The following is a 15,618-nucleotide window of genomic DNA, read 5'->3' on the forward strand; positions in this document are numbered from 1 at the left end:
AGAGAGGCACCTCAAAAGAGAAAGACTGCAGAAGAAAATTGTCGCAGTAATGAACATGGAGCACCTGACAGCAGAGTCCCACAGAGCTGGCTCAGGCAAGAACTAACTACAGTTGGTTTATATTCACTTAACTTGACCTCTAACCCCTTTCAGCTCAGACAACAGCCAGGTGAGTCAGACTGTAGGATAATTTTGACTAGTAACAAAGGAAATCCATCTGTAGCTCTTAACCAGACCTCATCAAATTTCACTCAACCATGAAATAGTATTCAAGCCGTAAGTGGCCCAGCTCCATCAAATGAAAACAAACCAACTACACCACATGCACTTCACTCAGTGGCAGACTTGAGGCTTCATTACACTATCACACTGAAGTTAAATCAGACATATTCTGATGCAAATAGTCTGACTATGTAGATTGGGGTAAAAGTATTATTAACACCCAAATTCAGTGGGTCACATTTAGGTATTCTGCTTCTCAGTGCCAGACATGATTCAGGTGACAGTGGGAAACTGAATGATCAGAATGTGGCCCAAAGAAACAGTGTTCTCACCATTCACTCTCATACAAATGGATCAATTCTGGTACTTAAATTGTGCTAACACCAGATGATTTTATTTAGTTGAGAGGGAGTATATGTGCCTGAGAAGTGTTGGTAAGTATGGAAAAAACAATATATGGGTATAAACAATGGCATTCATGTGACTGTCATCTGGTATGCCCCAAGCATCCACATTCCTCTTCAAACCATGGCATATTTTATATGTTTTTGTGTGCTGTCAAAATTTTCCATGGAATTTTGAATCCAAACAATTTTTTAAAATACTAATAACAATTGCAGTAATACTACTACTAAATAATAATAAAATTTAATTAACTTTTTAAAGTTCATATACATTCATTATTTCTCATCAGCCAAGAAAGGAAATGAATTCTACCACGGCTAAAGCATGATCTACTTCTATGCTTTAAGCTGTGATAAAGTGCTGGAGAGGGACAGGTTCATGTGGTCACACCAATAAAACTAGGCAGCCCTGCTGCCCAGTTATATATATGTCCCTCATTTCCCTCCCTATCCTGCAAAGCAAGGATGGTGGACTGCAAGAAATGGGCAACTTAAGCCTGCAGTCCTCTGGGTTCACATCCAAATGAGTCTAGGGTCACAACAACAGCAACAACAAGCTGTGAAGAAGCCAGTCTAAATGCTCTCTTTGACAATACAGCTCTATTGGAACAATTGTGGTGCTGGTGTGAAAGTATCAGAGACAAGGCATTCCACTATCTGTGAAATGAGTGTGTGAGGGAGGTGATGCTGAATATACCCGTTGGTGAAGTGGCCACACGGAGCCCCACCAGTCTGATGCTTGTCCGAGGCTTGATATCATCATCTATCTGCCGGCCTATAATAAGCACACCCTCAGACTACTAATATCCTGAACAACAAAGGTACAGTATATCTAGTCATTACTAGCTTGTAACAGAATTGTAACAACATAGTTACTACCGAATTCTATGTATAATACAGTTTCAACAAGACAATCAGGTAAAGACTAACTTAATTATGGTAAGTAGTAGACCTGGGCATGTCCTGCAAAGAAACTGAAATCGAGGAGAGTATACAAACATCAACTCAATTATGACCTCAATCAAGAAAATATTTAAACCTGGAAGGGGTAAGAACAACAGGCAACAATCAGAAAAGCCTCTCTCAATATATATCTAAAAATTTTACACATTAAGCAACTCTACCTATACTAAGCTAAATAAAAAAATGCTTTATCATCACCACATCAGTAAAGACAGAAGCAAAACTAACTCTTGCAAAATGCACTTCATTATATATTAACCCTCTCTTTCTATACTATTTCACATTACAAGATGACAAGGATGGAAATGCCTGATGTATTTAATGTGACTGTCAGTAATGACTCTCTTTCATCCAGAATGAGACAAAACAACCAGGCCAAAGGAATAAAAGACTGCTAGAAGTTTTATATCCACTGCTCAGTCTTTACTATGCAAAGAAACTATGCCGAACTAACGTCTCTTTGTTTTGCATGTAAAACACAGACAGTATATAATGCCATTCTGGTGTTGTACTGGTTAGAGGTGATGGAGAGGGATGCCTCGACATAGTGGTACTGATACACTGAAAGACTCCACTGCCTGGCTATACAAATATCCCTCAACTCCCTTCCTATCCTGAGAACAGGATGATGGACTGCAGCAGAAGGGAAACTTTGGCCTGCAGTCTACAGGGTTCAGGTCCAGTTGAGCCTGGGGTCACAACAACAAAAGCTGGCAGAACAATGAAAATGAGCTCAAGATGCCAATATGCTGACTATGTGCAGGTGCAGCAGTACTCACTTGAGGAAGGATGGGGGCACAACAACACAAGGTACTGGAGATCAACAAGTGATACTGGCTCAAAAAAAGATGAAAATGAATTTCTTGTCTTCTACATAAGATTAGTGTAATGGAGCAAATTTATCTTATTTATATGCAAACTTCAATTTCCTATACAGAATAATACTATGTTTGATTGGCTTTCTGACACAAAGTCTGAATATATATCATGGGTTCTTGTCTCCTGACATTTATATCTACTTTACAGTGACTACTGGTATTCTGCTAGATTTAACGTGGAGAACATTTCAATACAGTACGCTACAATCTACAAAATTAAAAGAGAAGTTAAATTACACACATTATTATGATAGGAGAAACAGGAATTTCAGGATCACTAGGGAAAGAAAGGAATATAAATCTAGACATTCACAAAAAGCAAGACCAAGCAATTCATAATGAATTGAAAAGATACAAAGACTATTTTTTCCAAGACAAATTATTATATCAGCTGAAGTTTCCAACACTATGGACTTGCTGGTACTTGAAGCAACTGCCATACATCCCAGCTAAAGAGATTAGTAATGCAAGTACAGTAGTTAATGAAATGACCCAATGCCTTAGGATAACCCAAGCAAGACAGTAAAGGGAGCACTTGACAGATATGCTTCTCATTTAATCCACCACTAATGAACTGGGCTGCAGTATAAGTTTCTTGGTAATTCATATTACAGTACTTCTAAGCTGTAACTGATGAAACAAATTATAAATACTATAAAGAACAAGATAAAACTTGGCAATGAGGGAAGAGGCACGAGATAATGCAGACTTTCTTTGGTCAAAGATATTAGTTACAAAATTAAATTACATCCATCCCCCTGCTATCACACATTCTGCTATTGCCGTTTACTGCTATCATGCACACCCCAAAGCTGCCATCCTCATCCTACCATGCACCTGAACGCATTATCGCGACACAAAACCTGGCTGCATCAGTGAATTTGAATTGCCCGAGCCGTGCGGCATGCCATACTTGATTGGTGCTACGTCATCGACCATCCTTGCTCTGTGATTGGCCCACTTTCCCACCAATTCAGTCAAGAACACATGTAATGGGGTGTATAAAACCCTGTGTTGCTTAGAGGCAATGTGGGGATCCTCTCTTTGGCTCAGTGGTAACGTGCGCGTGTATTAAGCGCGAGGTCCCAGGATCGAATCTCGGCCAGACCAGGGATTAATTTGTTAAGTTTCATTCCCACCTTTACATTGGTTGGCAGTGGTGTGGGATGTGAGGTGAGGGCCTTGAGGGCAATGATGTTGTTGTACAGCCTTACATCCTGGGGGTGAGCTGTCTGTGTGGTTCGCAGGCTCCCCCTAATGGCGGCCTCCAGTGTGCTATGCTACCACACGTGTTCAAAACTGACCAAATTAATCACTAGGGGAAGAAAAGAGTGATGTAATGGGTAGTATAAAAGCCTGCGGTGCTTAGACGCAATGTGGGGATCCTCTCTTTGGCTCAGTGGTAACGTGCGTGCGTATTAAGCGTGAGGGCCCAGGATCGAATCCCGGACAGACCAGTGATTAATTTGTTAAGTTTCATTCCCACCTTTACACACATCCCCACATGGATAATGGTGAAAGTGGTGTGCTGTGTACCATAAACTTTTTTTGCGAGAACAATGGCTGACAACCCCAAGAAACCCCTGACCATCGTTCAGTGTAAGGCAGTGGGACCTGTGAAGGCAGGATGTTCTGCTAAGCGAGGGGCAGGCCGGTGAGGCGTCTGATGGCCATTAACCCACCCGCAAGCCTTGGAACCCTTCAAACCACCCAAGCCTCCATTCATCCTCGTAAAGGTAACTGTGATGGCCTTTTATGTTGTCTATTTATTGTTCATAATGTTGTGGATGTTATGTATTTTCATGTTGGAGCAGTGTTTGGCAAGAAAATATATGCAAAGAGAGGTATAATAGGCCAAAAATGTAGGTAGATCGGACCCCAATAACCAATTAGAATTATTCCCACTGATTCTTCAATTCAGCTATCACGCATTTCTGCTATACAAGTGCAGCTGTGTAACCAATTAGGCGTGATAGCAGGGGGGGGTGAGTGTACTGTAGACAGAATATGCATGGTGAATGCTGGTTCCAAGAAGCTGACAGAATAACTGTAAGACCATATGGCACAGTATATAATCAGCTATTAAAACTAAGTTAAGAATTGTTTGCTCTCCCTCTGTTGTGTCTTCTCTTTCCTTGGTTTTAGGATCCTGCCTTACCCATCTTTAGGTAGAAAAAAGAGGTTAGATGATGATGATCATAGTGATGACCTTTGTGGTAAGTGGTGTGTTAGAGAAGCACATGACTATCAAAAGATGTGCTGGAGAGAGTTAGTGAGGCTAACCAGACACATGAAAACTGGAGTCGTGGAGGTTGACTCCCCCACTCCTTGTCGGACCTCGGGTATAAAACTCCTGTGATGATGCTGGGATGATGCTATCCTCCACCGCTGAGCTGGGTGCCGGGCCATTCAATGAAGCCACTGGGCCATCATACGCTGCACGCTCCACCTGTTGGTTCAGTGTAACTGTTAACACCTTTAATCCGATTACATATTTTCCATTCTATTTGTGCAATTTACAGACTATGTACAGTATTTCATTCAGCTAAAAGGAGATATTTTGTTGTGAGTCAGTTAATAAGGACAAACCTATCACTTCCAGTCCAAAAATGTATCTCCTAAATTGCATAAAATTATGTGGCTATTGCAAGAATAGGCTTAAAGAAGAAATACCCCCCCCACACACACACAAACGGATGCACGCTCGCATGCGCATGCACACACACACACACACACACACACATGCATCATATCACAGTGAAGGGGTTACTATTACCAATTCAAGTGATGTCTATGTATCCATCAATGGTCAAACACTTTAATCTCAGAAGGGGTAGCCACAAACAAGCAGCTTCCATGTTACCCTATTCTCCATCTTCAGACTGCTCTCCCTCCAACTAACCATACCTTTAATAAGCTGTAACTCTCCACACAATCCCTCCACCCATGATGCTTATATTTCATATTAAATCATTGCTATCCCCAGACAATTATATTCACTTCAGGATCGATTTTATGAACTGAAGGAGTTTGATATACTGTAGTATATTATGGTAGTCACAATGAAGTGCTATGGAGAAAACACAGAGCAATAGTATTATCTGCTTCTGCCACATAGCTACCTGAAATAAGCTGAAAAATGATGAAAATCTAGGCCAAGCTGGGGTGAAAGAATGATATATTACCTTATGTGGTGCATTAGCCCGGTCTCGCTCCTCGATGCGGCCATACACATGCTGGGAGTGTGGGAGTTTGGGGACAAACTTTCCCATGCCAGATACTGCCCGCACATTGCCCTCCTCCACCACGACCCGCCCTCGGCATATCACATAGTCAGCTACACCATGAACTTCCATTCCCTGGTAAGCAAGAAAAGCAATTTACAAAATATTCTATACAAGCTGTAAGTAAGACTTTTATGGTGAGTGTAACATGCCAATTGATAGATAGATAGTAACATGCCATGATGCCACATACTGCACTATCTACAGTATCTATCTATTGCCAGATGCCTTAATCCCCTGAGGGGTGGCCACAAAACAAATCACCTCCATGTCACCCAGTCCCCCACCATTTCACTGCCCTCCCCCCCAGCTTACACCCCCCTCTTTCATATACCTCTCCATTCCATGCCTCCATCTCATCCTTGGCCTTCTCCTCTCTCTCGCCCCCTCCACCTCACTCACATACCTCCTCATTAGTCTCTCATTCTCCATCCTCTCCAAGTGGCAAAACCACCTCAATATATCTCTCCGAACGCATTCTAACACATCCACATCTACACCTCAATACCCCTTCACTTCCTTATTTGTCAGTCTGTCTCTCCATGTAACTCCACATGCTCCTCTCAAATAACTCATTTTCATTGCTCTCACTCTTGACTTTCATCCTTCCAACAAGGCCCAAGCTTTACTTCCATAAGTTAGAGCTGGTATCACAGTACAGGCATACCCCCAGTTTAACGATGCAAATGGTTAAGTAAAAACCCATTGCTAGGCGGAGAACTGTATCTCGGGGTATTTTTAACATGTAAAGTACTGTATAGGGATGCGTTTTTAAGCCTTGGTTTTCTCCTCAACCAAATCCTAAACCCACCCAAATGGGTCCAAAAACAAGTTTCTAGCTAACCATAAACCCGAAATATCTTTAAAACAATCTAAACTAAGCCTAAAAGCAGTTTATAGCTCACCTAAACCCAAAAATAAAATTTGAAAATCATCAAAAATAAGTCCAGAAAACATCAAACTTAGTAAACTGTACCCCAAAATGACAATGTTTACCTCAACTATGACTAAAATGTATTAATCTAAGTCTAAAAAAGTTTATAAATCACCTAAACACACAAAGGTAAGTCTAAAATGTCACCAAAATCGGTAAAAAAACAAAAACATCATTATATCGGGGTTCAGCCAATGTTCAGCAGGGTAGGGGCGTATTTCTACCCCCATCACTATGCTGGGTATCACATATAGGAGTATTGTATCTCAAGATCTGCCTGTACTGTCATGCAGCGACTTTTTTACTACCATGCTCACTTCCCTACCTCAAATCAATGCTTTCAAGGAACCAGCAACCTTTCTTCCTTGTTGTACCTTTCAAGCACTTCATCCTCCAAACTTCCATCCTTACTCATCGCACTACCCAAGTACTTAAATGCATTCACATTTTCCATTTACCCATCCCTGAACATCACTGTATAAAGGGTTACTTCAATTCTCTCGAAGACCATAACTTTACTCTTCCCTACGTTCACCTATAGTTTCCGTTTCATACACACTCTTCCAAACTCATTCACCACGCCTTGCAGTTCCCCTTCGTCTTTACTTAAAAATACAGTATCTTCAGCAAATGACAGTACAGGGAATTTCTAAGCACTACCCTCTCTCATTAAAGCCGCTCCAACATCCACTGCCCTACCTTGTATCTCTCTCATAACCTCATCCATATACAGACTGAACAACCATGGAGATAAGACACATCCATGCTTCAATCCAAGATTCAAACAGAAAAATTCACCCAATTCACTATCCACACACACAGCAGCCTTAGTCCCCTCATAAATATTCTTCACAGCATTCAACAACTTCCCATCTACTTCATATATTCTTAATACTTTCCACAATCCTTGTCTATTCACCTTGTCATATGCTTTCTCCAAATCCATGAAGGCCACATACAACTTCTTTCCCGTCTCCAGAAACATTTCCACAAAAGATTTATGAATGAATATCTGATCTACACAACCTCTTCCCTTCCTGAAACCTCCTTGTTCTTCTCCAACTAATTCCTCTGTTATCTCCCTAACTCTGTCAGTAAGTATCCTGCCACATACTTAACCTATTACAGTAAGAAGAAAAATGCTCCGATGATTACTACATACTTCTTTTTCCCCTTTTCCTTTGTACAGGGGAATAATAATACCTGATTTCCAATCCTCCGGGACTCTACCTTCCTTCCAGGTCAATCAGCACATCTTCCACATCCATTCTACTACTATCTCTCCCCCATGCTTCAATATTTCTCCAACAATTCCTGGGGCTTTCCCAGAGTGATAAATTAACAGAATCTCAGCCCTTATCTCTGATTTATTCACAAAATACCTAAATTCTGTGTAGTACACAAGACATGAAAGGACTTTCTTACTTCAAAGACATTGAAGTCAACAGCTTGATAATGTGTCTTAGCTGAAATAACTCTGGTGGCATGAGGGTTCCACACGACAATATCAGCATCTGATCCAACTGCAATGCGGCCCTGCAAATTTGAAAGATTCATTATCCAAACAAAAACACTGCACATATATGCTTTATTCTACATCTTCATTGATTCATCATTTTGAAACACTGATGATTTGCATTTTATTACTGTGTATATAATGGGGACTGCCTACACTTACTTTCTTAGGATAAATATTGAAGATTTTTGCAGCATTGGTAGAGGTAACAGCCACAAATCTACAAGGGTCCATTTTGCCGGCCACCACTCCCTTCTCCCATAAAACCGACATGCGGTCCTCCACCCCGTTGACTCCGTTGGGGATCTTGGTGAAGTCATCCTTGCCAAGAGCCTTCTGGGATGCCGAGAATGTGCAGTTGTCTGTTCCTGTTGTCTGCAGGTCACCACTGCAACATGGGAAGCTGCTATAACTGTGCTCACACTCCCAAACTGACAAAGCAAATGATAGCTACCAAGGAGGTTTAAAGGGTGGAGGCAGCATCAGGTGGGATAAGTGAAGCCTAGTGACCTGACCGGCCGCCATATTGTCATAGGCTTTAGGCGCGTCAGGGCATGTCAGGGCTAGGCTCAAGGAGGTTTAGATTTCAGTTAGCTGCAGGTCAGAGAGGAGGTACCTTTCCCTCTCTCGGCTGTGTGTGTGTCTTCGAAAAAACCCTGTCTGTTGTACTGTAAATACCTGTACAGACTAATACGTCTCATACACCTTCTACATTTATCTTACGCGGATATCATTACACCTAACACAATGCCTACCAGATGCATTGCATTTGGGTGTAATGAAAGAGGAAATAAGAAATCTGATCCAGCCATTAAATTTCATCAGTAAGTAATGATGATTATGTGGTATTTTAAGGCAGTTTATAGGTACTGTGATTGTTATATGACAGTAAAAAATGTAACTTTTCCTTTCCTTGCTGCTGTATTCTCAAAAATATGAATATAGACATATACAGTACATACTCTGTATAGAGTATATACTGATATAAAAACACAATATTACAGCATATTATTTATCTTAGGTTACCCAAGGATCCGTGCAAGAGGCAAAAATGGGTTTTGGCTTTGCGGAGAGAGAACTATGTGCCAGTCAAACAATCATGTCTCTGCTTTAAACGTTTTGCCCCAGAGGATTTTGACAGTACATCTTTATCAAGAGTAAGAATAGGAGAGAATGCTGTCCCTAGCATATTTGAGGCATTTCCTGCTCATCTGCAAAACAAGACGCATGAAAGAAAGCCTCCCCAAACTCGTAATGTTTCTGGGCCATCTTCAGTTGATGCTGTATTTTCTACTCCTACTGTGGTGGCAGAAGACGAACAAGAAGTTACTTCAGTACCTTCTCCAATGAAAATTTTAAAAAGGAAATTAGAAGAGACCGAAGAAAAGCTTGTGAAATCCAAGAAAAAATAAAAAAAACTTTTCCAGGAAAAAACAAGAAGACTGAAAAAAAAATGCAGACTTGTGTTCTGTTATTAGTGCTCTAAAGGAAAAAAAGCTAAATGACCAAAGTTTAGCTGTTTTAGAATCCTGTGCTGGTGTAGTGGCTGACCTAGTGAAAAGACAAGTTGCAAAGAACAAAGGTGAACCGATACCTGCTCAATATGCCCCTGCATTGAGAAGCTTTGCTCTTACTCTAAACTTTTATTCACCACAAGCATATAGGTTCATAAGAAAAACCTTTGATACATGCTTACCACATCCACAAACACTGGAAAAATGGTATAACACAGAGATAATGGGGTTCACTGAAAGTGCAAAACAGTATCTTAGATCTTTAGCAGTATCTCATGATAATGTGCCAATGGTTCAATCCAAAAGAAAGACTGAATTTGTGGGATTTCTAGTTTGTTGCGAGAGTCTCCAGAAGATTAAGGAGATGCTAATAATTTCCTCAAAGCCAGTCCTGAACTATTTCTTAACTTATAAAATGAGCCAGGATCACATTGAACTTTTGTTTGGCAAAATCAGAAGTATGGGAGGATGCAACAATAATCCATCAGCTCGCCAGTTCACAGCAGCCTATATGAAGGTAATGCTTCACAATGATATTGAGGAAGTGTCACGCGGAAACTGCTTAGCCTTATAGGATATACCAATTCTGACGGCTTCTAGTAATTACCTAACTGATATAAATGTCGATGTTCCATCAAGTAGAGTGATTAATACCTTTGTGGACAAAAGCAGACTTCTAGATGATGATGATGAGTGTCTTACACAGAGATAATTATGATGTATTATGAATGAAAAATGGTGACAGTGTTTCTTCTATGCTATCACCATATTCTGAAAAAATTGTTGCATACATAGCAGGATTTGTAACAATGCAACTTAACAGATCTTTGAAGTGTGAACACTGCTGCAGTGCACTGTTTACCAAAAACTGTGATAATTCTCATGCACTGATTATTAAGAAAAACAAATGAAACCTGTCATTCCTCTCAAAAGATGTCATAGACATATGTTGCTTAAGTGAAAAGATATTCAGAAAAAAAACATTGCTTGCTACACAAATACACCCCTGTGCAGAGCTTTCAAGGAAAAATTATTATAAAATTGTAACTCATGTCTTATTAGAGTGCTTAGACAAATCTGTATTTCCAAGCTTGACAGTACATATGTCAGAAAGTGACCCTTTAAAGAATCATCTTGTATTGTTAATCAAACCAGTAATGGAGACATCTCCAGGTAAGATACAACTATGCTGGTGAACAGTTCACTGCCCGACAATCATCTCTTAAAGGTATCATAAGCAGAACTGCAATGAATAAGCTACCGTACTATTATTCAGTGGGTTGTAGAGCTAATGTAAGTGAAATGTTCATGTTAATGTAGTCATTGCATGCAGTAAATGGATCACAGTAAGGTCATCGTTTCATTTAAACAGCTAAATGAATAATATAAATGAGTGTGGACAGCATAACTAGTAATACTAGCATGAGGTGGGTAACTGCCTGGTGCAAGTAAGCCTACAACAATTATGACAAATGCGCCAGCGGCTGGCTTCACCTGACAGCATGGAGCAAGTGTCTCGTGCCGCCTCCACCCTTTAATTCTCCTTGATAGCTACACACTTAATTCTGACACAGTATTAACCTTTTCCGTCTGGTTACTTACTGTACAGTATTTCTTGCTGTCTTCAGTCAATGTGATTCAGCTTATGAAAGATCTTTCATACTGGTGAGGTTAATAAAAGTCTATAACTAACCCTCTATGTCTCTCTCTCTCCAAAGCTGAATAAAATCATCCCAATGTAACTTTCAATGTGCAAACTGTAAATTCAAATTTTAAAATGGGGTATGGGTTGGCCTGGGGAGAACTCATTCAGAGGGTTTAGTGTATGAAGCCAGAAATTTAGGCTGGCCAAGAATATTCCAAATAGAGCCAGTGCCATCCCGAACACTCCCTCTGGCTATGTCTTTGACCCTTTCAGTAAAGTTATTTCTTTTGTATCTATATTTGTTACCTTCAGATGATTCTCCAACCACAGATACACCTTTCATGGTTCTATAATTAGAAATACCTGCAGTAATCCTTTGCATATTTTTTTTAGGAAGCTGTATTTTTGCTAAATCTACATAATTTATTTAGCTAAGGAATGGTCTACTGTAGGCTACTGAAAGGTCTAATTACCTACACTTATACTGTATAAATATGGAACTGTATAATACACCATCATCATCATCACCATCATCCAATCCAGTATTGCCCCATGAAGAGTGTAGGAGCCCATGGTTAAGCAAGTTGGTCCTGACATTTAAGATGATTGCAACCAACCTCACTCATCCCTGAGTGGCATTATGTGAACAATAAACCCCAACCACCTCTTGGATATAAACCTGCATCAGCTCAATCCAACTGGAGCACCTTATTTACCCACTAAACCACCAGGCACCATAATTTGGTTATATGGTTACCACCCAGCACAGTAAATGGCTTCCTCTGATGTACAGGAAACCATTTGGCTTAGAGTTGAGCCACCCACAGACAGAAGGAATAGGAAAGAATGAAGGAAAGAAAGACAGAAGAGGAAGAAAAGACAGAAAGAAGAGAGGAAAGGGTAATCACCTGAGATACTACATTCAGTGAGTGGATGGTTAGCATCCCCACCTACCACACTAATATATAAATTATTCAGATATTAAACAATCCCATTTATACTCACTGTGGTAGAACAATGAAACGAATACAATATTGTGACTATTTCCTACAGACTACATACTGTAATTATGTACTCCACTAGTAAACAACACACATTCAAGTCCTAGGAATACACTACATAAAAAAAAAAGTAAGAAAGGTAAACAATTGAATTGGAATGCAACATACTGTTAGCAATTTAGCTTTATCTAATCTACTCCACAGCATATAAAAAGTAAAATCATAGTAATGTATTGGCTTGGGCTACACAAATAATAATGCAAAATAAACATGCAACTTCTTACATCTGATCATTCACAAAGGAAGATTAAATCCCCCATTCAAAAATAAGAAATAAACACTGCAATAAAATGAAAGTGTACCACTTGGACTATTTATTAAAACTGACTGAACAAATGTGCCAGCAAGCCCTTAATTGTTGAGAGTCATTCAAGGGAATATCAATAACTGCTAAATGTGATCAGCCAGCATCCTACATTATGGAGTGCCATCAGCAACAACAAAGTAATGTCAGACTACCATCATCACATGCTTCAAAAATTATTGTAAAAAATTTGGAGATTGCCCTTACTTATGTATTCTCAGTTTTGATAATATGGTGCTCAGACTTCTCGGTATATAATATGCTGTAAAGGTTAATACTGACAATCCTCATTATAAGTTACCTTTTTTTAACATTGTTTTTACTATTCAGTCCCTTGTAAATTAAAGCAAAATTGCCTACTGAAGGTCCACTGCTACCTATGAAGCTGCAATTTACAACAGCAGTGGTATTTAAAAAAAATTAAAGCATAAAACTCATCCCTGACTGAAAGGAGGACTGCTAGTACAGTACTACAGCTTCACATATTATTACTCCAGTCAAATATACCTCTCAGTGGTATTATGCAGATTGGAAAGGAGTTCAGTGTGTCATGTGACACTGTACAATAAGGCAGGCACCTCATGGAAAGAAGTTTATTACCTTCACTACAATAAAACCTTTTAATATATTAAACACCTTTTATTATGAGATTCAGTGAGGTTAAGTAATATGAATTCATCCTGAATTGTCAGTCATTTACAATAAACAAACACATCAAAACAGAGGGTGAAACACTCCTCAGGAACTGAATTTCATGCACCCTATATAAAAGGATACAGTGGGGTCTCCCAATATGCAGGAACTCAATATGCAAAACACCTCAACTCAGAGGAAGTACTGTATAATTACTATCTTGCACAAAGGAGAAGGGAGAAAAAGAAATGTGTGGTTATCAAAGGGGCATATGTCTTCTTAGTGTGATAAGAAAACACTGTGGTAGGATACTTACTGACAGAGTTATGAAAATAACAGAGGAATCGGTTGAAGAAGAACAGGGAGGTTATAGGAAGGGAAGAGGTTATGTAGGTCAAACATTCATCCTAAAGTATTTAGTGTAAAGGTTTCCAGAGAAGGAGAGAAGCAGTATGTTGCCTTTATGGATTTGGAGAAAGCATATGACAGAGTGGATAGACAATCTATCTATCTATCTATAGCCCGACGCCCTAATCCCGCAAAGGGTGGCCACAGACAAAACGCCTCCAAGTCACTCTGTCACCCACCATTTGACTGCCCTCCCCCCAACTCACCCCCACCTCCCTCATATACCTCTCAACTCCATCCCTCCACCTCATCCTCGGTCTACCCCTCCCTCTCCCTCCCTCCACCTCACCTACATACACCCTCTTAGTCAGTCTTTCATTCTCCATTCTCTCCACATGTCCAAACCACCTCAGTGTATTTCTCCTAATCTTTTCAACCACATCCACATCTACCCCACAACGTTCCTTCACTTCTTCATTCGTCAACCTGTCCCTCCAGGTCACTCCACATGCTCCTCTCAAGTAACTCATTTCCACTGCTCTCACTCTTGACTTGTTCCCCTCTTGCAAGGTCCACGCCTCGCTTCCATACGTCAGGGTAGGGATCACAATACTATCATGCAGTGACTTCTTAACTTCCATACTCACCTCCCTATTTCTCATCACTGCTTTCAGTGTACCAACAACCTTTCTTCCCTGCTGTACCCTTTCATGTACTTCATCCCCCAAAGTTCCATCCTTACTCATCACACTACCCAAGTACTTGAATGCACTCACATTCTCCATATCCTCACCATCCAATCTCACTGCACACTCTGTGACTTCATTCCTCTCAAACACCATAACTTTACTTTTGTTTACATTAACTTTCAGCTTCCTCCTCCTACACACTGTCCCAAATTCATTCACCAAACCTTGCAACTCCCATTCATCTTCACTCAACAATACTGTATCATCAGCAAACAGCAACACCGGAAGCTTCCAAATCTCACCCTCATTCATTAGGGCCACCCCCACATCCACTGCCCTACCTTGCACCTCCTTTACAACCCCATCCATATATATATTAAACAGCCATGGAGACATCACACACCCCTGTTTCAGTCCCACATTGAGATCAAAGAACTCACTCAGCTCACCATCCACTAGCACCGTAGCCCTAGCTCCCTCGTACATACTCTTCACAGCACTCAAAAATTTCCCCTCCACTCCATATATTCTTAATACCTTCCACATACCTTGTCTATCTATTCTGTCATAAGCTTTCTCCAAGTCCATGAAGGCAGCATACACTTTCCTTCCCTTCTCTAGATACTTCTCCACTAAACATCTTAGAACAAATATCTGATCTACACACCCTTTTCCCTTCCTAAATCCCTCTTGTTCTTCTCCAACCAGCTCCTCTGTCATATGCCTAACCCTATCAATGAGTATTCTACCATATATTTTACCAGTCACACTAAGAAGGCAAATACCCCTATGGTTACCACATACTTCTCTCTCCCCTTTTCCTTTGTACAGAGGAACAATTATACCTGATTTCCAGTCCTCTGGAACCCTTCCCTCTTCCCAAGCCAATCTACACAACTTCCATATCCACTCTGTCAGTAAGTATCCTACCACAATGTTTTCTTATCACACTAAGAAGACATATGCCCCTTTGGATAGACAAGAAATGTGGAAAATATTAAGAATACTTGGAGTAAATGGGAAGCTGTCAAATGCCATTAAGAGTAACTATAAGGGCACTAGGGCTGCAGTGTGTGTTAGTGAACTGAGTGAATTTTTCTCTCTCAATGTTGGATCAAAACAGGGGTGTGTCATGTTTCCATGGATGTTCAATCTGTAAATAAATGGAGTTATAAAAGAGTTACAAGGTTGGGCGATGGATGGTGGAGCAGCTCTACTGAGAG

The 15,618-nt window shown here is 40.3% G+C and overlaps 1 protein-coding gene across 4 annotated transcripts in view; it reads right to left on the reverse strand.

Moving 5' to 3' along the window:
• The window catches only part of CRMP (Collapsin Response Mediator Protein), a 111,583-nt gene that overhangs the window by 1,086 nt on the left and 94,879 nt on the right, over window positions 1-15,618 (reverse strand). For 3 of the 4 annotated variants that reach the window (XM_080273722.1, XM_080273721.1, XM_080273724.1), the window contains 4 exons: window positions 8,364-8,589; window positions 8,111-8,221; window positions 5,653-5,826; window positions 4,751-4,916 (listed from right to left, as the gene is read on the reverse strand). In XM_080273722.1, the coding sequence (XP_080129848.1) occupies window positions 4,751-4,916; window positions 5,653-5,826; window positions 8,111-8,221; window positions 8,364-8,589 (677 nt within the window). The remainder of the gene's footprint in view (window positions 1-4,750; window positions 4,917-5,652; window positions 5,827-8,110; window positions 8,222-8,363; window positions 8,590-15,618) is intronic. The other variant, XM_080273723.1, reaches the window with a different exon arrangement.

Source organism: Coenobita brevimanus, chromosome 55 (assembly GCF_032717465.1).
Source record: "Coenobita brevimanus isolate Jiangsu-jjx chromosome 55, ASM3271746v2, whole genome shotgun sequence".
Taxonomy (NCBI): Eukaryota; Metazoa; Arthropoda; class Malacostraca; order Decapoda; family Coenobitidae; genus Coenobita; species Coenobita brevimanus.